The sequence below is a fragment of the Heliangelus exortis genome, chromosome 25 (assembly GCF_036169615.1).
Source record: "Heliangelus exortis chromosome 25, bHelExo1.hap1, whole genome shotgun sequence".
Taxonomy (NCBI): domain Eukaryota; kingdom Metazoa; phylum Chordata; class Aves; order Apodiformes; family Trochilidae; genus Heliangelus; species Heliangelus exortis.
Genome location: NC_092446.1, coordinates 3391694 through 3417693, shown reverse-complemented (window position 1 = coordinate 3417693; position 26000 = coordinate 3391694). Strand labels below are relative to the sequence as shown.

The 26000-nt window shown below is 54.0% G+C and overlaps 1 protein-coding gene across 3 annotated transcripts in view; it reads left to right on the top strand.

The window, feature by feature from the left end:
• Positions 1-26000, top strand: part of FOXP4 (forkhead box P4) — a 62831-nt gene that overhangs the window by 25490 nt on the left and 11341 nt on the right. For 2 of the 3 annotated variants that reach the window (XM_071768218.1, XM_071768220.1), the window contains exons 3-8: positions 7042-7131; positions 16359-16481; positions 18375-18461; positions 23969-24116; positions 24570-24774; positions 25019-25123. In XM_071768218.1, coding sequence (XP_071624319.1) covers positions 7042-7131; positions 16359-16481; positions 18375-18461; positions 23969-24116; positions 24570-24774; positions 25019-25123 — 758 coding nt within the window. Of the gene's footprint in view, positions 1-7041; positions 7132-7412; positions 7519-16358; positions 16482-18374; positions 18462-23968; positions 24117-24569; positions 24775-25018; positions 25124-26000 lie in introns of those variants that run through there. The other variant, XM_071768221.1, reaches the window with a different exon arrangement.

Here is a 26000-nt window from a genome sequence, read left to right as displayed (position 1 = left end):
TAAAAAAAAACCCCAAAACCAAATAAAAAGCAGAAGCAAGTCAGACTTTTTTGGTAGTTCAGGGTGTGGGTGGGGGGAGGAGTGGCACAGCTCTGCTGTAGGAAAGATACCATTCCATAAAACATGTGATCACATCTCCAATATATTGTGTAATCTGCTATTATTAGGGCATTTAAGATAAAAATGAGACTGGAGCACTTAAGTGAAACTCATCTCTCTATTAGGTTCTTTGATTTATATTTTCTATTTTACTGAGTACAAAAGCAGGAGGGTGTTTGGGTTGGGTTTTTTTCCTTTTTTTTTTCCTTTTTTTTTTCCCCCTTTTTTTTTTTCTTTTTTTCCATGGGGTGGGGTTGTCAGGAGCTTGTTCCTCGTGTTCTTCATTAGTGGAAATGGGTTTAACCCCTCAGCTGTGAGGATGGAAGAGTCAAGGAATAAAGTCCAGCAGCATTAAAGTGTGCAGTGAAAGGGAGAGCAGCTGGGGCTGGGCCACAAGGACTTTTGGTGGGGTTTTTTTTTCCCTATTTGTGGGAAAATTCTGTCATTTTTGTTAATTTTGATCTCCTGGAGCTGTTTGGTTCTGGTTAAGCAAGAGCAGGGTTGGGCTGGGTGGAAGTGCTTCTCAATATGGCATCATTTACTGTTAATATCCATCTAAAAATAGCCCTCTGGGTGTTGTTTTAATCACTCTAATTTTGGAATGTGACAATGTCATTTTTATGAGAGCAGTGTAAAAAAAAAAATCTTTTTTTTTTTTCTTTTTTTTTTTACATTTTTCATCCTTTCCCAACCTCTTTCCACCCTCCAAAAGGAACAAAGTGTAAAGGGAAGCTCCAGGCTCTCTTTTTAGATCCCTTTCCTTCCAAGTTTGTTGGTTTAATATCATTCTTAGGGTGGTTTTTAATTCACTGGAGGTTAATGCCCCATGCAAAGCTTTGATCCCATCCAGGTGGAAAATCCCTGGGCTTTTTTTGGGCAGTGGTTCCCATCGTGGGCTGGGCAGTCCCTCTCCCCCTTGCTTTTTGGCTTTTTTCTCTGCAGTGTCAGGGGCACCACTGAGCAGAATTAAACAGTGCAACCTCATAAAATGAAATACCTGGTAGAATAAGGTGGTATAAAAATAAAAATACCCTGGGCAGGATTTTCCATTGCACTCTTTGATTTGGGGAAGGCTGTTGTGCTTTTAGAAAGACTCTTGCTTGGCTCCATCCTCACCAAATTTTTTTTAACCTCTTTCTACCCAATTTTACCAAGCAATGAGAGCCCTCAGATCTCCATCCTCACCAAATTATTCTTTTTTTAACTCTTTCTACCCATTTTTACCAAGCAGTGAGAGCCCTCAGATCTCCAACTTCACCATATTTTTTTTTACCTCTTTCTACCCAATTTTACCCAGCAGAGAGCCCTCAGATCTCCATCCTCACCAAATTTTTTTTAACCTCTTTCTACCCAATTTTACCAGGCAATGAGAGCCCTCAGATCTCCATCCTCACCAAATTATTTTTTTTTATGACTTTCTACCCAATTTTACCAAGCAGTGAGAGCCCTCAGATCTCCATCCTCACCAAATTATTTTTTTTTTACCTTTTTCTACCCACTTTACCAAGCAGTGAGAGCCCTCAGATCTCCATCCTCACCAAATTATTTTTTTAACCACTTTCTACCCATTTTTACCAGGCAGTGAGAGCCCTCAGATCTCCATCCTCACCAAATTATTTTTTTTACCTCTTTCTACCCAATTTTACCAAGCAGTGAGAGCCCTCAGATCTCCATCCTCACCAAATTATTCTTTTTTTAACTCTTTCTACCCAATTTTACCAGGCAGTGAGAGCCCTCAGATCTCCATCCTTACCAAATTATTTTTTTTACTTCTTTCTACCCAATTTTACCAAGCAGTGAGAGCCCTCAGATCTCCATCCTCACCAAATTATTCTTTTTTTAACTCTTTCTACCCAATTTTACCAGGCAGTGAGAGCCCTCAGATCTCCATCCTCACCAAATTATTTTTTTTTTGCCTTTTTCTACCCAATTTTACCAAGCAGTGAGAGCCCCCAGATCTCCATCCTTACCAAATTATTTTTTTTACCTCTTTCTACCCAATTTTACCAGATAGTGAGAGCCTTCAGATCTCCATCCTCACCAAATTATTTGTTTTACCTCTTTCTACCCAATTTTACCAAGCAGTGAGAGCCCTCAGATCTCCATCCTCACCAAATTATTTTTTTAACCACTTTCTACCCAATTTTACCAAGCAGTGAGAGCCTTCAGATCTCCATCCTCACCAAATTATTCTTTTTTTAACTCTTTCTACCCAATTTTACCAGGCAGTGAGAGCCCTCAGATCTCCATCCTCACCAAATTATTTTTTTTACCTCTTTCTACCCATTTTTACCAAGCAGTGAGAGCCCTCAGATCTCCATCCTCACCAAATTATTTTTTTTACCTCTTTCTACCCAATTTTACCAAGCAGTGAGAGCCTTCAGATCTCCATCCTCACCAAAATTTTTTTTTTAACCTCTTTCTACCCAATTTTACCCAGCAGTGAGAGCCCTCAGAGAAGCTTCTCTCAGGCAGGATTTTGGGAGGAAAAAAGCAGCCAGGTATGGGTGAGGAATTAATGTAGGGGCTGCAGTTTGGGTACAGGGGGTAGGAACCACCCTCTCCCCAGCTTCTCCATCCCTGGGGCCAAGCAGGACCTGGTGTTCCCTGTGGGAAAAAGGGAAGTTTGTAGGATTTGCTGTGCTGGGACATCTCCATCATGTACAGAGGTCCCAGCAGCCTGAGCCTGAGTCTTTTGGGGAAGAATTCATGATTATCCCTTGGTACACTGGGTGCAAGCTGGGACACAGGATGCTTCCCTGCAGATGGTTTTGCCTGAAGTCAGGGTGAGGATCCAGCTTTGGTTTATCCATCAGTCAAGAGGAATTTGGTGTCTCTGGGCAGAAGAGAGCATCCCTGTGGGCTGGAGGACCCCAAAACAGTCAAAATCCCACCAGGTTTAAAGCTTTCCTACCCCAGGCATGGCTCTAGTGGGGCAGGGGGGCTTTGGGTGTTGCTCTGAGCTGCTGTTCCACTGTGTCCCCATGGAGCCTGGGGTGGGGGGGTGGTGTTGGGGCTGAGCTGGGTGGGTGCTGGGGACTTGGTGGCACCCTGAAACCAACCAGAATTTGGATTTAGAAGGAGAGATTCTTCACAGCATGTTACCTGAGTGCTGGCATCACATCTCTTCTGGTTTTCCCCACCTGGTTGTGGTTTTTTCCCTCCCTGCTGCACTGGTTTTTTGTTGGGGCTGAGACCTCCCTCACCAGATCTCCTGGGTTTGGGACACCCCAAGCAAAGTCCAGGTCACCATCCTCTTCCTCAGCCCCTGAACGTGTGGCTGCTGCTCTCGGGGAGGGGAAGCCAAACCGAGTCAGTTCTTGACATAAGCATCTGAGACATTGCAAACTTTTTTATGGGATAATTTGCTGATCAAAGGGAGCCATCCAGGAGCATGATGAATTTGACACAACCCATTCGTTCCTAATTATGAATAACACACTGATGACTCTTGAATAACAGCAGGATACAATTTTTTTTTTTTTTTTTAAATCATTTTTTTTCTCTGCAGTGCCAGGAGGTAAAAACCCATCCACTCCTACACAGGAGACTTTTCTTTCTGCCTTTCTTTATTCTTCTCAGCCCTAAGGAGAGGTTGTGGCTGACATCCCCTCTTGCTTAGCCCTAGGAAAAGGTCCCCCCAGCACCTGGGTGGTTCTCCTGCTCTCTGGGGTGACTGCAGATGGTGCTGGGCTCTGCATCCCCCCCATTTCAGTTCTTGGGGCTCCATCTGACTTCTGGAGTCGTGCAACAGGTTTGCAGGGCCTGGGTGCTGCAAGCTGGAGCATCCTTCATGTTCCAGCTGAGCTGAACTTGGGGCTTAAGTGGAAATCACTGCTGGGGGGGGAGGGAGGGAGAGGGGCAGCTCCAGGGGGCTGCTGGGGAGGCCCCTGTGTGCAATTGTAAGGCCATGTCATTTTTTTTTTCCCCTGTAAATCTTGTAATTTCGTGCTTCAGAGCACAACAAAGTGAGAGAGCCAGCAGGGAGTGAATTAAATTCCCCCCTGAGAGGCGACGTGGGGTAGGGGGGTGGTGGTGGGGCTGAGCTGGGCGGGTGCTGGGGACTTGGTGGCACCCTGAAACCAACCAGAATTTGGATTTAGAAAGAGAGATTCTTCACAGCATGTTACCTGAGTGCTGGCATCACATCTCTTCTGGTTTTCCCCACCTGGTTGTGGTTTTTTCCCTCCCTGCTGCACTGTTTTTTTGTTGGGGCTGAGACCTCCCTCACCAGATCTCCTCTGGGAGATGGGGCCTTGCAAACACAAGGTGAAATTTCATGTGGTGGGGAAACCAAATCCGTGCAAACTCCTGTCAGATGCTCACCTGGAGATCCAGGTCAGGCTCAGACAACTGGTGGACCAGCACCCATCCTCAGCTGGGTGCCTTGGACCTTGGGCTTTGGTGCACGTGGGTGCCGAGCAGCTGCTGTTTGTCTTCCTCCACCCTTGGCTTTTAACTGGAATTACTGTTTTCATTTGGAAAAGTAATTAAAATAGCAGACCTTAGAGCTGTCATAACTGTCAGGAGGTTTTTGTGTTCACATTACCCATGCACATCTTTTCCTGGTAATCAGAGGGAAATAAACACACCCTCGTGTGGCAGCGCTGGGACTCAGACCCTGGGTGCAGACCAAGAGTGGTTCCCAGCACATCACTGCGTTCATCCTCAAGGATTTTATTTTTTAATCATGAGGAAGTGAGTTTTTAATCATGGAGGAAGTGAGTTTGCAAGTTACTGGTCGTGCAGTTTTTGGAAGAAGAGGTGAGAGGCACGGGGCAGCTCTGGGGGTGTCTGCACTGGGCACCCCGAGCTCCGTTGGGTGCATCCCAGGTGATGTGTTCCAGGAGCCTGATGGCAGGATCCTGTCTGCCTTTGAATCTCCTGGATTTTGCCTTTTGGCTGCCTTTGAATCTCCTGGATTTTGCCTTTCTCAAGGCTCTTTGGTTCACACGTGTGGTGACAAACACAGGGCAGAGGGTGCCAGTGCTGTGCCTGGGGCACAGCTTTCAGTTTTGGGTTTCCCCTTGCTGGGAAATGGTAATTTTTTTTTTTTTTTTTTGGAAAACAAGGAAGGCTGCATCTGCTGAACCCTCAGCTCACAGCCTGCAGGTTCAGCAACAATTTTTAAATTACCTCTCATTTTCCAAGTGTACTTCCAATGCTTGTCCATGTGCAAGGAGTGGGTGGGATGGATTTACCCCCAAAAGATGTGGCCGAGCTCGGACATCTCTGCTTCAAACTATGGACATTTTCCTGAGCAGCCCCTGCAGAGGGGAGCATGAAATGGGACTTTTTGTTGAAAATATGAGTAATGAGTCCTCACAGGTCCTCCACAGAGCAGCTGTTTAAGGGTGCTGTGGGTGCTCCTTGGTTCCCAGAGGCTCAGCAAGCAGCGAGTGGACTGGAACGGTGCTGAGGGTGCATTCACTGTGGGTGATGCTGCTCTGGTGTGGAAGTGGATTTGTCCAGGAGGGCTGGAGAAAGCAGGAGGGGGCCTGGGGGCTTTCTTCTTTATAGCTGGAAATGTGGAGCATTAACAAGTGGCCCTTTCTCAGCCACCTCTTGGAAGCCAGGGCAGTGATTTACTGCTGGGGTGATGACAGCCGAGGGAACCCAGCACCACCAGGCCCTAATGCAAACCTGTCCCACAGCAGGGTTACAATGGTTTGGTTGTTCAGAAATACACCCAGAAAAAAAAAAATAAAACCAAGAAATAATAATAATAAAAATAAAAAATAAACAAAAAGGAAAATGATCTTAAAAGCAAAACTAAGGAGCATCTGAGGAAGCAGGTCTGGGAGCAGCAGCAGGGTGCTGCAGGCTTGGTTTTGTTAGGGTTTTATTCCCTCCCCTGGTTCTTGGCTGCTGAATGAAGCTCCTTTTCTTGGAATGCACACACACTGGTGCTGAGCTTGTGACCTGCAGTTTCCTCTCCTCCTCCCTGACTTTTTGCAGGATTTTTCTTCATTTCACTTCCTTCAGCTGCTGGAGCTGCTCTGCACGGCTCTCTCGGGGCTGCTGGTGCCTGCGTGGGTTTCCACGAGTGGTTTTTATCAAGTTCTTTTGGTTTCTCCCCCTTCTGCATTATGTGCAGCTTCTCAGCAGGACACCCAGGAGCAAGTGAAGGAAACCCAGGGCTCCTGTTAGGCAAACACACCTCAAAATCAACAGGTTTCATCTTGGGATGAGTTGTCCTGCATCACTCTAAGCTCTGCCTGGATGTATTTGTGGATTATTAATTCAGGGTGTCACATCCTGGCCCAGATCTGGGCAGTGAGTGGGACTTTTCAGTGCTCCAGCATAAGAGTCACATGCAAAATTAAATATACAAAATTAAATATAGCTTTAGACAAAAGAGGTGTCAGCTGCAGCAGAAAGGGAGCGGTGGCTCCGTGCAGGGGGGGATAAATCAAGCAGAATCCAGGCCTTTGGCTGGGTGCTGGTTGTGCCTGGCTGAGGGATGCTGGGGATAATGCTTGGGATGCTGAGGATGATACTTGGGATGCTGAGGATGATGTTTGGGATGCTGAGGATGATGCTTGGGATGCTGGGGCTGATGCTTGGGAAGCTGGGGATGATGCTGGGGATGATAACCCAGGTGAAACCTGCCAGAGACACAAAGATGCTGGACCTGGTGACTTGCTGAAGATGAGGTGGTGTTTTTTGGGGTTTTTTTTGAGGGGGAAGAGGATAGGTTTCTTCCCAGGTCCCTGTGGAAGTAGGGAGAGTGGTGGTCTGTAAGGGGATGGACTGGTCATACTGGTGCAGCAGGAGGGAGCGTTGGGGAGCGCTGCCCTCCCTGTGGATCCCTCAGGATACCCCAGGAAGCAAATCCATGGAGGAGCAGCCCAGGCAGCCCCCATCCAGGAGCTGGAGGAGGAAGAGGAGGAAGAGGGGGCTGCCTTCCTCCTGCCCACCCCACTGTGTCTCTCTTTGCAGGCTCTCCAGGTGGCTCGCCAGTTCCTGCTGCAGCAAGCCACAGGGCTCAGCTCCCCCAGCAGCAATGAGGGCAAGCAGCCAGCTGTGCAGGTGAGCCCCCAGATGTGTGTCTGTCCCCCCCAAACCTCCCCATCACCCCCTTTTTAGGGAGGGTTTTGGCTGTAACCCACTGCTATGGCAGAGTTGGGTGTGCAGGAAGGTGTCACCTCCATCTTCAGGATGGGCTAAAGCACACCAGGATCTCATCAAGAGTTAAATCCCCTATAAACTTCAAGAGGTTTCTTGGATTTTTTTTTTTTTTCGGGGTCCCTGTTTTGTGCTGATGTGGTGGGAAAGGGTGATGGGGTGGGAAAGGGTGGCTCCAGGTGGAGTACCTTCCACCAGTTCCAGGTGGAACTGGCTCACCAGTTCCTGCTGCAGCAAGCCACGGGGCTCAGCTCCCCCAGCAGCAATGAGGGCAAGCAGCCAGCTCTGCAGGTGAGCCCCCAGATGTGTGTTTGTCCCCCCCAAACCTCCCCATCACCCCCTTTTTAGGGAGGGTTTTGCTGTGGCAGATGCTGTGGCAGAGTTGGGTGTGCAGGAAGGTGTCACCTCCATCTTCAGGATGGGCTAAAGCACACCAAGAGTTAAATCCCCTGTAATCTTCCAGAAGTTTCTTGGAATTTTTTGTTTGTTTGTTTTTGGGGTCCCCGTTGTGTGCTGATGTGGTGGGAAAGGGTGATGGGGTGGGAAAAGGTGGCTCCAGGTGGGGTAAGGACCAAGGAGGAAAGTTCCCTGTGTGCCACTGTACCTTGGGACAGCATTTTGGATAAAGAGGTGCAGAGTTTCCCAGTGTCAGAGCACACCAGGATTGATGGGGGTCATGGGGCTGGAACCAAGGCAGGTCCAGGGAAAGGTCAAAGGCTCATCTAGGGTGGGGTTTTGTGGCAGGAAAACAGGGCTTTGGGTGGCCACAGCACCCATGGGTGGCATCCTTCTCCCATAGAGGAGGGGGAACCTTCCCTTCGCTGCCCTCCTCTGCCCCTGGAAAGGGGCAGAAAATGGGGAAAAAAATGGATGAGAACTCAGAGAGAGGGAGAAGGCAGAAAGAAGCAAAGCCCAAGCAATAGAAAGTGACAATTTAAATAGCTGTGTGGAGGGGCTCTCCCTTCAGGCTAATTAAATTTATTGGAGAACAGCAGGTTACCTTATTAGAGCCACGTGGGTTTAATTAACAAAGGACAGTAATTAGCACAAGCACTCTCAGAGCTGGAGGTCCTGCCTATGCCAGGCTGTACCGGGGCTGGGATGGGCAATCACTGATTCCTCTCCACATGCCCAGGGCACAACCAAACCTCAGCAAGAGCCCTCCCAGTGCTCCCAGTACCGAGCTGGGAAGGGGGTTGGGGGAGCCTGGAGCTCCTCAACCGTCCCACCAGGTTGGGAAGCAACAGCCAGGTCTGAGCCCAGAGGAATTAGTCAGGGCTTTTGCTGCACAAACAGGCAGCTTTTTCCAGTGGTGCTTGCAGGAAGGAAATGCAGTCACTGCATGGAAAATGTCTGCGAAGGACAAAGGCAGCGAGGGTGAAGTCAGATTCCGGTAACCGGCGCCTCGCTCCCCTCCCTGGGTGGCTGTCCCTGCCTGCACTTCTTTTCTCCCCCTCCCTGCACTTTCCTCCTTCTTTGCCTGCACTTTCCTCCTTCTTTGCCTGCACTTTCCTCCTTCTTTGCCTGCACTTTCATCCCTCTCTGCCTGCACTTTTTTTTTCCCCTTGCCCATCTTTTGCTGCTTCCCCTGGCTCAGCTCCAGAGCTCTTTGCTCCCTCCATGTCGCTCCCCTCCCTGGGTGGCTGTCCCTGCCTGCACTTCTTTTTGTCCCCCTCCCTGCACTTTTATCCCTCTTTACTTGCACTTTCATCCCTCTTTGCCTCCACTTTCATCCCTCTTTACCTGCACTTTCATCCCTCTTTGCCTCCACTTTCATCCCTCTTTGCCTCCACTTTTTTCCCCTTGCTGCTTCCCCTGGCTCAGCAGCTTCAGAGCTCTTTGCTCCCTCCATGTCACTCTCTCCCTGGGTATCTGTCCCTGCCTGCACTTCTTTTGCCTGCACCTTCATCCCTCTTTGCCTCCACTTTTTTTTCCCCTTGCCCATCCTTTGCTGCTTCCCCTGGCTCAGCTCCAGAGCTTTTTGCTTCCTCCATATCCCATTCCCCCCCCTTTTTCTCCCATCTCCCCTCCCTGCCCATCTGGCCGGCGGCTTTGCCGGAGTGAGCTGGCTCTGCTTTCCTCTCCCCTCCTCCCCTTTTTTTTGTGTTGCAAAAAGGACTCGTGAAAGTTGTAGACGTGAGTCAGAAATAGCTCATAACTCAGCAGCCACCAACCAACCGGCCTCTTCCTCCCCCCCCTCCTCTTCCCCAACCCCGCCGAGCAGCTGGAGTGGGATCTGACCGAGGGGAGATAGAGGATTAAGCAGACTCCTTTGAAAGGAAGTTTATCTAAGGCAGAGCAGTGTGGATGAGACTCACCAGGACGGCTGGAAGAGGAGGAGGAGGAGGAGGAGGAAGGCTGGATCCCAGCACAGCAGCCCCTGGCTGGGGATGGAGCATGGGGCAGAGCTGAAACGGGGGTGGGGGGTTCATAGTGGTGCTTGGGACCCTGGAGGTGCCAGCCCTGGGTTTCCCCATCACTTGGGTGTTTGGGGGAGAAGCTGTTTCAGTGCTCACTGCCCACAAAAAGGGAGCAGGAGGGTCCCAGGGTCAGCAGTGGGGACAGGAGACCCCCACACACACACACCCAAGGGTGCTGCACATTCCCCACGTGTGCCAACACCAGGCTCGTGCCTTTGTGGCCACCCTGTCACCTTGTGGGTGAGGAGGGGACATTTATGGGGCACCAAGCCAGTGGGAATATTAATGCCAGCTGCTGACAGCATGTTCTTAAAAACAAACAGGGTGCTGCTGGGCTCGATGGGGATCTTTAGAGGGGTTTTTCTGGGAATATGAACCCTCTCGGCCCCCCAAGTGCCTGGAGGTGTGGGTGCAGATCCTCACAGCTGATGCTCCCATTACAGCTGCAGCTGAAAAAAGGCCAAAAAACCCCACTCTGAGGTGGTTTTTTCAATGGTTTCATGACTCAGAAACTATTCAAAACTTGGTGGGTGCCGACCAAGTGTTGCACTCCAGGATTTGGGCTGCAGTGGGATCCCCCAGGGATGAGGAGATGCTGCTGGTGTCCAGTAAAGCCCACGGCACGAGGGGCTGGAGCAGGTTTGGAAGAGCAGCTGCCAGTCTGTGCCTCATATTTTTGGTGCTGGGCAACATCTGGCTTGAGGACACCAACAAATCCCTGGCTGCCATCCCTGGGGTCCCATCCCTGGAGCTGGTGGTGTCCCAGCTTCTGGAGGAAACTTGCTGAGGTTAAAAAACCCTCTGAAAGGGGAGAGGGGCCGAAGGGCTCTGAGGGAAGGGGAGAGGAGTTTGGAGCAAAGTGCGGGAAATTGCTTTTCTTTTGTCTGCTGTGGCGGGGAGGGCAGCGGAGCGGAAAAGTGTATTTTGTTGATTTGAAACTTGAGTGAAATGGGTAATGAAGACAGATCAATACCAGCCCTTCTGGGTTCCCTCTCCAGGAAAAAAAAAAAAATCCAGCAGCCCGTCCGTCTCGGCTCGCGCAGAGCTTGATTTTTCCATTTGAACTCAGCAGTGCTGCCATCCATCCCCCATCCAACCCCTCCTCCTCGTGCCCTCACTGTTGCTGCCATCCCTGGGGGAGCAAAGGGGGCACTGGGATCCCTGCAGGTTCCATCAGTGGGATGAGCTGGGCCAGCTCCCTGTGCCCGTGGAAGGGATGTGGTCCCTCTGGGGTGATGCTGGGGGCAGCTCTCTTGCAGGTCTGGGTTTGGTTTTTTCTCTGACCCTGGGTAGGTTTTGGTTCCTTGTCTCTGTCCCATCTTGCTAAGGTCCCTGCAGAGCGTGGTGGGTGCAGAGGGGGGTGGAGCAGGGTTTGGGTGGCCCTGTGCCACCCATCAGGGTGTAAAACTGTGTCTAGGGTTATGCTGGTGTGAGAAGCATCACTGCCAGACCTTGGGTGTTTGAAGCTCTTGTAGATGCTCTGAGCCAGCTGAATTCTGGAGCTCACCTGGGGATGCTTGGGGGTAGGAAGGGATGTGTGGGATGTGTGGATGTGGCTCTGGACTCGGAGTGGAAGGGTTTGCTTTTCCTCCAGCTGCAGCAGCAGCAAAAAATGGGTGCTCAGGGAGGGATTTGCTCTTCCCCTGCCCCTAAAAAGAAGCAGACCTGAAGCTGCTCTTGGGGATGATTTCTTCCCTCCCATTCCCTGCTCCTGGCCTCCCACGCCAACCTCTTTAGTTTGTTTCTGTTGGTTTTGGAATTGGGAAGGGTGTTAAAAAAAAAAAAAGAAAAAGAAGAAACAACACAAGCACGTTTGCTGTTGCTTCTAATTGGGAGTCAAAACCTGAGATTAGATCAGAAACAAGGACGTGCAGCACTTTGGGTTCTGCAGGGAGCCTTGAACACCCTGGGAAGCTGCACCCACCACAGGTTTGTTCATCCTGGTGGCCCTGGAGCTTCCCGAGGATTCAGGGAGGACGAGGTCTGGGCTGTGCCTGGCGTGGGAGCTTGGATGTGTGGTTTGCAGGGGGACCTGGAGCTGCTCCTTCCCGTAGCAGTGGTGGCCTCTTGTCCCCAGCTCCCTGGGGACACAGCAGCCTCCCAGAAGGGGTGACAAGCTGGCCCAGAGGTGACAGGCAGTGCAGGGATGCTTTGAGGCTGAGCAAACCACAGGCTTGAGGCTGATGGGGAATGTCCCGGCTCCTGCACTCTGCCAAGGAGGGGGTGGGGGGGATGTCACAGGGGTGGCCATCCCTCTGATGGCAGCTCCAAGGTGCTGGGAGCCAAGACAGGTCATCAGGCCATGGCTTTCCCTGCTCTTGCCTCGTGGCTGGGAGTCACAATCCGCTTCCCGTAAGGGAAAAAAAAAAAATCAAATAGAAAAAACCCAAGAAAGCCTGAAATAAGAGCAGCATTCCCCATCCCACTTGCATTACACCCAGCCAAATCCTGATGCTCTCAGCCAGCTTTGGCAGAGTTGCTCCCTGCTTACGCTCAGCTCTGAGTTTCCCCTCTAACACCCGTCTGGGTTTTTTTTTCCCCCCCTCTCTGCCTGATGATCCCCATCCTCTTGGCAGGGAGGGAGGACAACCGGGACCTCCTGGAAAATCCCCCCCCCTCCTCCCTCCCTTCCTCCAGAGCCCTCTGGCCGGCCACAGTGCCGGGGTGATTTTTCTGGGAGGCAGCTGGAGCTGTTAGTAAGCAGTTTTGTGGCGTGGCAGCCGGCCAAGGCGTGAGTCAAACCCTTCCCAAGTCGGTGTCTGGCAGATGCCAACTGGTGACGTGCTGGCCGGGGACTGGGAGCTGCTCTGGGGACAGCGGCTGAGTCCCCAGGGATGCCCTGGGTGGGTGCCCTGCGGGGATGGTTCCCCGTGCTTTGGTGCCTGGGGAGGGATTTTGCTGCTGGTGGGCGGGTGGAGGGAGGGAGGGAGATGGAAAGGTGGGCACAGCCAACCCTTCATGCTCCTCCATGCTGCTCTGGAGCTCAGGGAGGGATTTTGCTGCTGGTGGGTGGGTGGATGGATGGATGGATGGAGGGAGGGATGGATGGATGGAGGGATGGATGGAGAGGTGGGCACAGCCAACCCCTCATGCCCTTCCATGCTGCTCTGGAGCTCAGGGAGGGATTTTGCTGCTGGTGGATGGGTGGATGGATGGATGGAGGGATGGATAGAGGGATGGATGGAGAGATGGATGGAGAGGTGGGCACAGCCAACCCCTCATGCCCCTCCATGCTACTCAGGAGCTCAGGGATGGATTTTGCTGATGGTGGGTGGGTGGGTGGGTGGATGGATGGAGAGGTGGGCACAGCCAACCCTTTTTGCCCCTCCATGTTGCTCAGGAGCTCAGGGAGGTATTTTGCTGCTGGTGGGTGGATGGATAGATGGATGGAGAGGAGGCAGCTGGGCACAGCCAACCCTTCATGCCCCTCCATGCTACTCAGGAGCTCAGGGAGGGATATTGCTGATGGTGGGTGGGTGGATGGATGGAGAGTTGGGCACAGCCAACCCCTCATACCCTTCCATGCTGCTCTGGAGCTCAGGGAGGGATTTTGCTGCTGGCAGGTGGGTGGGTGGATAGAGAGATGGAGAGGTGGGCACAGCCAGCCCCTCATGCCCCTCCATGCTACTCAGGAGCTCAGGGATGGATTTTGCTGATGGTGGGTGGGTGGGTGGGTGGATGGATGGAGACGTGGGCACAGCCAACCCTTTTTGCCCCTCCATGTTGCTCAGGAGCTCAGGGAGGGATTTTGCTGCTGGTGGATGAGTGGATGGATAGAGGGATGGAGAGGAGGCAGCTGGGCACAGCTCCTCATGCCCCTCTGTGCAGCTCTGCTCAGTGCCCTTTGGCTCTCTTGTGGTATTGATCCGGGTCTGAGCCTTTTTGTTCAAAGCCTCCTGTTATCCAGGGATGCCAGGTTGGCCTTGTCCCTTGCCATGGGGAAGCTCACCCAGTGGCTGTCACCAAGTGCTGGGGCTGCACCCCACTCCTCAGTGTCCCCAGGGGGCTTCACTGTGCTGTCCCCCTCCCCAGTAGCACATCAGCTGCTGATGGGTGCCCCCACGGGGCTCTCAGCCCAACTCGGGGTGGACATTTCCATCCCCATCTCATTTTGCAGGGGCAGCAGCTGTCACTGTCCCCAACAGAAGCATCTGGGGTTGTCACCAGAGCTGGGGTTGTCACACCAGGGTCGAGCTGGCTGCCTGCAGCTCCGCAGCTCCCGGCACACGTGGTGAGTGGCTGCAACAGGAGCAAAACTTGCTGGATATGGGAATTTCCTGCCCTCCATGGATAGCTTAGCCAGGAGGGAGATGTTTTCCACACTTTGGAGAAATTCTTCGTGTGGTTTCAGCATCCACCGAGGTGGATGAAGCCCAGACACCCCCCCCAGCACCAGTTTACCCCATTCACACCTCACCCTCTCCCGAAGCCGCCACCGTTTCCCCCCCCCCCTTGTGTCACTCTGGATGTGAACGGAGAAGGGGGGAAAAAAAAAATAAGAGAAAAAAAAAAAAAAAAAGCCATTTAATGCAGACAAAGGTTGTATGAAAATATAATTCTGCTTTTGTTAGCAGCCATCAAACTCTAAAAAGCGTCGCTTTTGTTTTCTTGTAACGTTGTGAAAACCTCGTGTCGGATCGAGCGCTGGGGCCCTCTCGACTAATCGCCTCTCCTTTGTGTTTTTAGATTATAGGGGCAATTAGTGTTGTCAAAACCTCTGGCAATTCTCTTTGCTCTTGACAGGGTGTCAGTCCGTCGGGCGAGAAATGGAAGGTGTTATAACTCTCCGGTAATTAGGATGCCTCCGATTTGAAAATGCCAGCAAACGTGGAGCAGGGGCCACGGCGGTGATGGGGGTGGGGAGCCCGCCCGGATTTGGTTTAAGGAGGAGGGGGGGGATGTGGATGAGCAATTAATTAGGGGCTCTCATTCCGAGCACGTTGCCAGCTGATGAATTGGCAAAGGGAAATTAGCAGGACGCTCAGCTCCCTGCGAGTCGGCGCCCACCCCGCTCCCTCTCCTCTCCTCTCCTCTCTCCGTCCTCCCTCCGAGCCCAGATGTTCAGCAAGGGCTTTGCACAGCTGGCTGCCGGCACCTGATCACCCAAACAGCAGCTCCGTGCCGGTGTTTGAGGGTGCTCAAGGCTCTCTGGCGAGCACCCAGAGCCCTCGCAGGGCTTTGCAGCTCTTTTGCTGGGGATGCTTCTGCATCCTCCTGAGCTCTCCACCGGCCGGTGATCCCCAGCAGAAGCTCTTGGGTGTGAAGAGGCAGCAATTAATCAATAACTCTGACACGGAGGCAGCCAGGGGGGGGAAAGAGGGGGGGGGGGGGAATCACTGGCGACAAATGAAACTCAGCCTGCTTGCAACACCTCCCTCCAGCAAAATGCCTGAGTAAACAGATAAGCTTTTGCAATCTCCCTTGAAGGTCAGCGTGCTCCAGCCCGGCTGCCCGCATGGATGGGAGGGACTGCACGGGGTTCCTCCTGGCTCCTCACCCTCCTCTGCACCCCCCAGGGTGGGCAGCAGGTCCCGACTGGGAGGTTGGACATTCCTAAGGGTCCTGGGCAGGAGGGGCTGGCAAATACCAGGTTCTTAAAACTCCCGGGTGCTGTGGAGCTTTGTTCCTCTGCTCCTTGGTCTCTGGGGTCCTGAGAGTTGAGGGGATGAGAAGATGTCTGCTTTGGATTAAAACTGGGGTTTTGGCTTGCACTGGGGAGGAGTTGGGCTCGGGCTCTTCTGTTCCCATGTCCCTGAGGAGTTCCCTCCTCCTGAGGTCCCCTGGAAGAGCCCAAGGCCACCAGATTGTGCAGGAGGCTGCTCACCATTTCTCCTGCTCCCAACCAGCAGTGCTCATCTGCTTTCCTAGCAAAAAGGAGCATCCAGGAAGGGTTGTTAAACTCCAGCACAACCCTAACCCTGGCCCTTGGGAAGGGTTTTGGGCTGGTGGGGTCAGCAGAAGGCTGGGACAAGGCAGCTCTAGTAGGCTGTGGTTGGGAAGGCAGGATTGCTCCACCTGGACAGGACTGGCAGGGCTGGGATCCATCACTGACACCTTCTCCAGCACTTGGACGTGGGAGTGTGGACCCATGGTATGACAACCAAAGGGCTGGCAGGTTTTCTTAGCCCTCCCTCCCCTTGGCATGGTAATTATGTGAGTTACTGGTGTCAGCTGGAGGTAAAGCTTTGATGTGTCTATGGAAACCCGGTAACCTCTTCCTCCGTGCTCTGCTTTGCAAAGTTATTTGGGTGATTGGTATCTTCCCCACTTCCCTTGGTGTTTTCCCTCCTCCCTGAATCCTCTGGGACCCCGAGGGAAGGAGTGGTGCCCGGCACCTTTCCCATGCTTGCAGGAGGGGAGGGAACTGTGGTTTGGACCTGGCTGCCCTTGGCTGCTCCTCTGCCCCAGCTCATGGTATTTCAAGACAACTCAGTGGGCTAAAAGGCTCCTGGCTTCAGGGTGAAGGAGCTGGTGGTTTGGAAGCTTTTCCCCAGTGCCAGCTGCACCGTGGGGCACCTCTCTGCCATCACCACGTCCCCAGGGGTGGCCTCAGCACTCCAGGGTGGGCAAGAGCTTCACCCAGAGGTGACCAAGGGATGAGGGGCATGGGGGATGCCCCAGGAGCTTCTGGGGGTGGGAATCCTGTTGGCGTTTGGGGAGGGTTTTCCAGGATTGGAATTGGGAGTGGTGACCTGTCCTTTCTCTCTGCAGGTCCCCGTGTCTGTGGCCATGATGTCCCCACAGATGATCACACCCCAGCAGATGCAGCAGATCCTTTCACCACCCCAGCTCCAGGCCCTCCTGCAGCAGCAGCAGGCAATAATGCTGCAACAGGTAATGCAGGTCCTGGCCTAAGGGATTTCTCACTGGTGTCCAGGAATGCTGGAGTTTGGTGGGGACAGGCAGATGGTTCCTTAGACTCCTGCATTCCCCCCATGTTTCCTTGGGGTTTCCCAGCGTGTCCAGCACCAAGGGAGAAAAAGAGCAGCAGGTCTAAGTGCTGCTGCTGCCCTGAGACAGGGTTTCAAAGCCTCAGAAGTTCCCACACGAGGGCTGATTTGGGCCTCTTGGGAAGAGCTGAGGTCAGGAAGGATGCTCTTGGCCTGACACATCCCGAATAAATCCCTCAGGACCACTGCCCTGGCTTTGGGGCAGGTGCCTGAGGCTGGCTCCAGACTGGAGTTTGTGTGGGTTTGTTTCTCACGGCTTTTTTCTGGAGCATTCTGTCAAATGTAAAATGAACAGGGAAGGGAAGAAAAAGGAGGAGAAGTAAAAAAAAACAACAAAAACAAAACAAAAAAACCCAAGCCTCAGCTCTGAAACAAAACAGGTCTGCTTGGGTAAACACCTCCTGCCAGCGGGAGGGAGAGAAGGAGAAATCCCACAAGCATCCTCCACACCCTTCCTCCTGCCTCCAGTACCTGTTTACTCCAAACAGGCTGATAAGGATTCAAGGTTGGCCCCAGGGAAAGAACAAAGGGTAAACACTACCCTGGGTGGGTCCTTCTCCCAGCCTCTTTGCAGCCGGATAAAGAAACACGTTTGACTGCAAATTAAACAACCCAGGCCGGAATAGCTCGCATTCTCCACCAGCAGAAAACCAAACATCACACCTCTCACCCCTGACCCAATGTTCCCTCAGCCTCTCTCGACCACGTTGCAGAGACCTGGCTTTGATTGGCTTTTGGGTAAACACCCAGCCTTTCCAAACCTGTTCCCCGACAGAAAAAAACCCAAGTTGCTGCTGTCAGTGCTGTCAGCCCCGAGCTGATAAAGGCTTCCCGGTATCCCAAGGGGCATTCCTCAGCCTGGGATGGCTGGGAAGGAGCTGCTGGGTCTTGCTGACCTCCCCGTGCCTCTGCCCCCTCCTTTGGGCAGCAAATCCATCACCAACAGTTTATTTAGGGGCTGGGGTGAGAGCTGGTGTCAACACCAGCAGGTCCAGGCTCTGCCTGTTGCAGACTGGGACCCTCCAGGGTGCCTCATTGTGGGGTCAGGGATTTTTCTCTCTTTGAGTGGCCCAGGAAACCCCCCTGTTTCAACTGTAAAAAGGGGGGGGTGCCTATGCTTTCCCCTGGTGCCATGGAAAGGGATGCAGGTGGGAGTCCCCCAGCTCTTGTGACACTTGCCAGGGGTGTTTTGGGGGGTCCCACCATGCCAAAAGGGGGGTTCTGCACTGCTTGGGGCACTGTGGTATGGGCCAGAGTGCTTGGGGCCACTTCTCTCAAGGGGCTCATCCCCCTCCTGGTGTTTCATATCACCCCCCCCTCATAGAACAACCCCCCCAGTGCAGCTGCAAAACTCTCAGGATAGAAAAGATAAAGAGTGGAAAAACAGAAAAGAATTACTGGGGGTTACCACCCTCCTTCCTGGGGCTGGGCAAGGCAGAGGCTCCCTCACCATCTGGTGGCAGAAATTCAGGGCAACCTTTGGGCTTGAAAACCATCTGCAAGTTTAGCACCCGGGGGGGGCATTTGGGAATTTTATTTGCTGTGGGAATGCAGAGCCCTTCTGAGCACCTGCCCCAGGTTTCCTCTGCAGCCCTGACCCCTCCAGTGGGTGCTGCTCCTCTTCACCTGCAGCCAGGAGCCTGCCCTGGTGGTGTGCGTGGTGCCAGGAGCTGGCAGGGCTGTGGCAAAGCCCAGTGCTGGCACCAGGACAGTGCCAGGCAGGGAGATGGGAACAGGGTGTTTCTGCTGCTAATCCGGGCTGCTTTCTCCCTCCCAGTTGCAGGAATACTACAAGAAGCAACAGGAGCAGCTTCACCTCCAGCTATTGACACAGCAGCAAGCCGGAAAGCAGCAACCCAAAGAGGTGAGCTCACCCTGATGGGTTCTGGGCCATCAGATCTGGCAGCAAATAAAAGGAGGACCAGCACAAAACAGGGTGTGAGTGAATCCCAGCACCCAGGGCAGATGGCCGGGAGGCAGCAGGGGTGGGATTCTAGGGTATTCTGCTTCTGGGGAGGGGGGGTGGCTGGTCTGGGTGTTACAAGTTGTTCCTCCTCATTATTTTTCGTCTGGCACGTGCACTGAGCTGCATCGTCCTCAGCACCACCTCCTCCTCAGAACATCTGGAAGCTACGGGGTGGTGAAGTCAGGGAGGGTGGGATGGCAGCTCCAGCAGAGCCACCAAGACCCTCCCTGGCATAGGGCAGGGGCTCCCCAAAATCCTCCTGGCAGTGGGGGGCAGAGGAGGCTGGGCTCAGCCCTCGCCCAGCTTGGCTGAGGCAGCCCAGTCCTCTTCTGGTTGAGCTGGCACAGCAGCACCCTGGCAAGCAGACAGGAACCCAAAGCAGGGCTGTTCCTGCCAGGAAAGGCTGTTCTGCAAAACCCCAGCACCGTGTGCCAGAGCAGAGGCCAGCAAAGGGCTTTTCCCACGAGAGACACTCAGGCAGGGGATGCTGTCAGCACCCCCCATGGCCAGGTCAGCTGTAGTGGCCCTTTTGCTGGGGAGGCAGTTGGCTGGTGGAGGAGTGTTTGTGCTGGTGTGATTGCATCAACCTTTTTTATAACTCCCTTCACCAGCAGGTTTTGCTGTCCTTTCCCATAGGAACGTGCTCCAAGGTGTTGCAGCTCTAGCAGCAAGGATGAGTTTGGGGCATGTGCTGTGTTTTGGTGATGTGCAGGGGAGCCTGGAGGTCATCCCTGACTAGCAGTGAGCAGATAGCACTATTCTTTTCCTTTCTTTTAGAGATTTTTGCCCCTCTCTCTTCCTAGATGGGTGCCCGTGGTGCTGCTGGGGGTTATTTTGTGTTGTGCACGCTGCTGTGTGTCTGCAGCTTCCCTTGGGCTCCAGACACAGAGGGATAAAATCATTAAGGTTTGAAAAGACCTCTTAAGATCATCAAGTCCAACATGAAGATGTGGAGCTGAGCTGCCCAGTCCCTGTCCCCAGCTGAGCACTGGGAGCAAGCGTTGCAATTACCCTGAAATCCAATGCCCTGATGGACACCAATCTTCAGGGCTTAAAAATTCACCTTTCTTGCCAGGAAGGAAACGTTTAAGCCCAGACTGCACCTTTGGGTGGCTGCAGCAGGGGCTTGCTTGCAAAGTTAAAGCATCAGTGCTGAGGGAAGGGGGTGGCTTGAGCAGCTGGGGGTCAGGGCAGCACCCACTGGAGCTTTCTGTAGACTTTGACCCCGGGTTTTCCTTGTGGGATGTTGGTGTTTGCACAGTGTGTGCGGGGTCAGGCTTTATCAGAGCCATCTCCAGGAGCTGGAGTAGCTGCTTGTGCTCCAGGAATGGGGGAGGCATAAATCTGAGCTTCCTCAAGGACTTTTCCTCTTGGCTGTGACGATGTTGTATTGCAGCAACGACCGGGGATATAATTAAGCTCTAACAAAGGGCTCGCTTAGTGGGCTCCTGGTTTAAAAAGCTCATGTTAACTTTTAATTAAATGGTACAGAGGACATGAGAAATTCATCCGCTATGAAAGTCTGAGTGGCTGCTGAGGGGAGGAAAGGGCATTAAACACTGCTGGAAGGGGAGGGGTGTCCAGCTCCCGGCAGCATCACCATCCCACGGCCGGCAAAACCATCCTGGGAGTGGATGGCATAGATGTTTCCCTTCCCCAAAACCCCCCAGCTGGGCTTTGTGGGGTCTGCTTCACCCCGTGAGTTTGGGCAGCTGCTGTTAATAAACCCTGCTTGTTCCTGCTGGGAATGGCCATGCCATGGTTTCTTCCCAGTGCCTGGGGAAGTGCCGGGGATGCCGCCGCAGAGCCGCTCTTGGCCGTCGTCCTCTCCTTCACAGCTCTCTTTAATTGCAGCCCTGCTGCAAGGGTTTGTAAACCCAATGCCTACTGCTTTCCCTCTGCTGGATTTCCAGGATTCTCCTGGATGTAATTGTAAGTCAGAGGCTTCGTCTGCCAGCACGGGGAAGGGGGGGATCAGCAGGTGGGGATGGCTTTGTGCCGGCAGCGGCGTCTCCTGGAGGAGCAGCTCAGATCTCCCCAGGAGGAGCAGCGTGGCTGGAGGTTCCACCCCCCCCCCCCCTCCCCAGCAAGCATGGGGAAGGGAAGAGCAGGAAAAGAGGGATGGAAACGTGTGGGAAGCTCCCGGTGGCAGCGTCCTGTCCCAGAGGATGTGTGGGGGGAGGGAAGTGGTGTGGCCGGGAGATGTGCTGCAGTAGGGAGAGTGAGGCTGATCCCTCCATCCCGACAGGATGGGGCTGAGCTGCAGCACAGCCCGACACAACTCAAAGTGTTTTCTGCCTTAGGGTGCAAGGGTGAACCCCCAGCAGCATCCTGGGGGAGCAAGGAGCTGGGATGGCTCCAGGCAGCCCCTCACCCTTGTGGCCATCCCACTCCATCCCCAACTGCTTCGCCTCTCCAGGCCCAGCTGCAAGCAATGTCTGGGTGCAAAGACCCCAATTTTGCTTTGGGGACGAGGTCTCTGTGTGCCCCCAAAGCTCCTGGGGTTGGGGGGATTTCTCCTGAGTCTGGCAGGGGAGGGGGTGAAATGGCAGAGAAGGGGGAGGGGGGGATAGGGGGGTGCTGCCTGCTGCCTAACCTCGGTGTCAGCTTAATGAACTGCTCCTGTCAGTCCCGCGTGTCACGCCGAAACTCCTCCTGATGTGCTCATAAATCAAAGTGACAGTGGCTCTTACCCTGGTAGCTGCACCCAGTCAGCTGCATCTAATGTACGCCCAACCCAGGCAAAAGCTCCAGACCCTCAGCCCCCACCCTGGCACTGGGATGTTTTGGGGTGGGGGGGGGGGCAAAACACAGGATCCCTAACATCTCCTGAGCTCCTCCGGTGGGTGCCCTGGGAAGGCATCAGCAAAGCTTTGCCAGGCTGGGGTTTGCCAAGGGGAGGGGAGCCAAGCTTGGAGTGGTGGCTGGGAAGGGAGGATTTTGGTAAAATGGGTTGAAATTCAGGCTCTTGCCACCCTGCCTTCTCCTGGCCAAGCTCTTGAGTCGGATCCTCCAGGCTCGTGGGTGCTGTGGGTGGGTGTGCCTGTGGGTGCATCTCTTCACCCATTGCACTTGGTGGTTTGGAGTCTCTGCAGTTTGTTGGCTCTGCAGCATGGTGGGTGCTCTCTAGGGACTGGGAAATCAGCATCCCCAGGGAGAATTTGGTCCTTGTTTTGCCTTAGCCCAGACCTTTGTCAATCTGATGGCCACCAGGACTCATATTCCTGGACCTGCTCCCTGTCATCATGGTCTGGTGAAGCTGGAAGGATGAAAACAGGGATTTGACCCAGGTGCAGGTTCAACCTGGACAGCAGCATCCCTGCCACAACCCAGGGGGACCAGGGGGGGATCAGGGGGAGCTGGGGGGGAAGGGGTTCAGCTCCACTGCTCCAGTCCCAGCTCCGGTGAGGCCAGGTCAGGAGAGCCCAGCAGGGCTGTGAGGCACAGGCATTGTGCCCCGGGGATCCTCATGACTTCATCCGTTCCCAATTTCCTCCTGCTCCACAGCCTGGAAGTGCCATGAATGAGGCTGTGTTAGCACTGAGCCCAGGCTTGCCCCGGGGGCCTCCGGGGAGGGCGGTGGCAGAACTGGGAAAAGGAGGAGAAGCCCAACCCTTCCCGTCCCATCCCATCCCATCCCAGCTGCTGTTTCTAACCAAGGCAGGGACATGTGTGTGTCCATCCCTAGGGACAGGGACACCAGGAGGGACATTGCTGCCCCTGTTAAGGTCCTTGGGCTCACAGCTTTTTTGCCTCTGTGGCCCTGCAGTCCGTGGGCTCTTCTGGTCCCGTGGTTTGGAGCCCTCCTGGCTCAGCACCTTGCTGGGGGAGTGCAGGGATTTTGAGCAGAAATGGCTTTGGTTTGTGCCTTCATCTTCAAGCATCAGAACTGCAGGACTGAGGCAAAGCCAGAGGAGATCCAAACTTGACTCTGGGGGCAAAAATCCTGCTCATTCCTCTGAGATACCAGGTGGAAACTCCCTGTGCCCTGGACAGGACTCAGTCATGCAGACCCCAGGAGCTTTGCAGGGCAGTGCCTGGAGCCCCTCCTCATCCTCACCCATCTGTGAGGGACCCATCTGTGTCCTGCAGGGTCCAGGGTGCTGCTTTGGGTGCAACAGCAGGAGCTGATTCCAGACTAAGCCATGAACTGGGTTTTCCATGGAGAGTCTGTCTGCTGTTCCCTCTAGAGGTGCAGCCTTGGGGGATCCTCAAGAAAAAGGTGCCAGGTCCCTGGGATCCCAGGTGTGCCTGGAGCCTGAATCCCCACGATGCTCAGACTCAGAAAAAAAAAAAAAACACAAACAAGCCAAAAAAAAAAGAAGTAGAAAAGACCATTTCTTATTGCAAAGCTCTTGAGCTCATCAGTGAGCACCTGGAGACGCAAATACTTCTTTTTGGGTGAAGCAAAGGGGTTGTCAGGTTCCCCCACTCACAAGTGCAGTAAGATCAGCACCTTTGCTGATGGATTTTTCCAAGGCAGGAGCTTGCTCTGCCAAAGGGGGGGATCCCAGCATTTTTCTTGCTGGGAATAAAGGAGCTGCTGCTTGGGGAGGGGGGGGGGGGGGGCAGCTCCTTCTGCTGCCAGCCTGGCTCCTCACAACCTGCAAACAACGTCTGTGCAAACAGAGGGGTTCAAGGGGTTACAGAGATGCCTGCCCTGCTAATGAGGCCGGGGCAGACCCGGGGCAGCTCCCTTCTCCTGGTCGGCTCGGATTAGCAGCTGCCTGTCCCCATCCCTAATTGAATTCTCTCCCCTTCAGTTAATTCTCATGGATTTCTTGGTGCCTCCCCAGGGACCCATCCTGCCTAACTAGTTTAGGGCTGGCTGTGCTGGTCAGAGCGTGGCTGGCTCCTGGGGATGGCTGGGAGAATCAGTTACCTGGGGGATGCTCCTGGCTGGGGTGGGGGCACTGGTGTGGGTGCCCTGGGGCCAGGAGCGCTGGGCACCCAGTCCCCTGCAGATGGTTGTTTTCTTCTCCCATTAAAAAAGGGTTTGCAGTGGTTACTTTTTGGAAACAGGGGCAGTTTCCCAGCTTAAGATGAGATTGTTAGGAATCTGGGCAGCCTCGGGATGCTTTTGGGTGCTGGGAACCCGCAGCTCAGGGTTGCGGATTCGCCTGCCTGGCAGGCAGAGCTGGGTCTACCCACTCCCTCTCTTTTCAGTGCTTTATTTTTCCCTTCCCCTTTCCTTTTCTTCCCCTCCTCTTCCCGTAGATCAAAGCTTCAGTCCGGTGGAGCAGCCGGGCAGTAGCCCAGAGGCAAACAGAGCTGTGGTACCACCACCAGCATCCCTGCCTGCCAGGCTTCTGCTGGGAGGCTGGAAATAACCCGCTTTGATTTTTTTTTTTTTATTATTTATTTTCCTTTTTTTTTTTTTTTTCCTCCCTTTTGTCTCCCGGCAGCCGTTAGGGAACAAGCAGCTGGCCTTCCAGCAGCAGCTCCTGCAGATGCAGCAGCTCCAGCAGCAGCACCTGTTAAACCTGCAACGCCAGGGGCTGGTGAGCCTCCCCCCAGGGCAGGGCACTGTCCCCCTGCAGACCCTGCCCCAAGGTAAGGACCCTGCCTTGGGGGTGCTGGGTGTATTTTGAGGGGTCCCCCAGGGCTGCAGTTTCTCCCTCTCTGGGGTGATGGAGGGCTGGGGAGGGGGCTGGGGTGTTGCTTTTCTTTAGGAGCCCGACTAAAGTTTGGGGCCTGATCGCATGAAGAGTGGGGGGTGGGGTGTGTGCAGGATTGGGCCCCCAGCAGCTTCTGGCAGGGAGGTGCTGGGGTGCAGCTCTGCAGGTGGGGTTGGTTTGGGCTTTCCAATGGGGCTTTGCAGACTCCTTACCCAGCAGACCCAGCTTTGGGTGATGATTTTCCCAGCTCCTGAGTTTCAGCTGCACCAGCCAGGCAAGGGAGGGAGCCCCAAGGAGAGGGGGGGTCCTGATCCAGCTGGGTGCTGGGTGCCTGGGGGTCCTGCTCCATCTCCCTGCTGACACTGAGTCCTTTCTCCCCACTCCTTAGCTGTGTGCCCCTCGGATCTCCAGCAGCTCTGGAAGGAGGTCACAGCTGCCCAGCCTGTCGAGGACAGCATTAAGCAAGAAGGTCTCGACCTCACCACCAACACCTCCAACTCTACCTCGTTTTCGGCCGCCAAGGTCTCGCCTCCCATTTCCCATCACCCTCTGCCCAATGGACAGAGCACCATGCACACGCCGAGAAGGGACAGGTAGAGCTGGGTCAACCCCCTGGAGAGGTGGAAAGGGTTGGGATCTGTCACCCATGGAGCTGGAAATAGGGTTGGGAGGACTTGGGAGGGAGTAGGGGTTCTGCCTACCCTATAAACGAGTCCTCTTGCTGTTTTGCTCTGCCCATGGAGGGCATCACTGAGGGCTCTCCCGTGGGTCCTGTGCACAGGAGAGGCTGGAGCATCACGGCTGCCCCACCTGACATTCCTTTTCCATCCTCTGCAGCTCTTCCCACGAAGAGACCCCCAGCTCCCACCCGCTTTATGGCCACGGAGAGTGCAAGTGGCCCGGCTGCGAAACCCTCTGTGAGGACTTGGGACAGTTTGTCAAGTAAGTGCTCCCCTTTTTGGAGGAGGACATTTGCCTGGAGGAGAAGAGAAGCTGGGACAGCAGGGGAAGGGGGTGACACCCAAAATGGGTCTGAACACCCCTCAAAGTCTGTCTGATCAGAGCTTGAGGGGGAAAGGGGGAAGGGGGGGGGGGGGAAGAGGGGGGAGGGAAGAGGGCTCACGCCAAAGGGGAAAACACCAGAAATTTCTGCTAGGAGAGATCCAGAGCAGCGGGCAGGAGCAGGCAGCAGGCGAGGGGATTTTGCAGCTCCCCTCCTGGGGGGTGAGAGAGGAGGGGAGGAAGCAGATGGCAGCGCGGCAGCCCCGCTGACACCGCTTGTGGGCTCCGGCGCTGACTGATTAACTCCGCTGTCGAGGAGCCCTCTGCTAGCGTCAGGGTCAAACAAATTGTTTTCACGCTTCGTCAGAGGTTTACTTAATTAGTTCATTTGCAATTAGATCTCTTTGTAGCCGGGATTTTTAGCAAAGACATCAGAAGGAACTGACGGGCTTGCTCACTCTTTCCTCACCCTCCCACCCCACACCCCCCTCCTCCTCCCTTCCCGCCTCTCCGGCTGTCTGCAGGGATGCACCGGTGCTCCTTTCCCTCTCCGTCAGCCAGATTTGGGGTTTTTACAAACTGATCCCCACCCCTGCCTGGCACTGGGGGCCAGATCTGGTGGGAAAATCCCTCAGCCTGCTCCCAGCCTCCTGGTTCCCAGGGAAAGGAGCTGGGCAGAGAGGCCTCGCAGAGGAGGATGAGGAGGTGCGAAGGCAGCTTGAGGGAGTGTTGCCTGATGGCCACTGGGTGTGTGAAGGAGTCAGGGTCCTTCCTGCTCCTTCCTCTGCCTCACAGGGGCTGGGGCACAGGGTGGGGA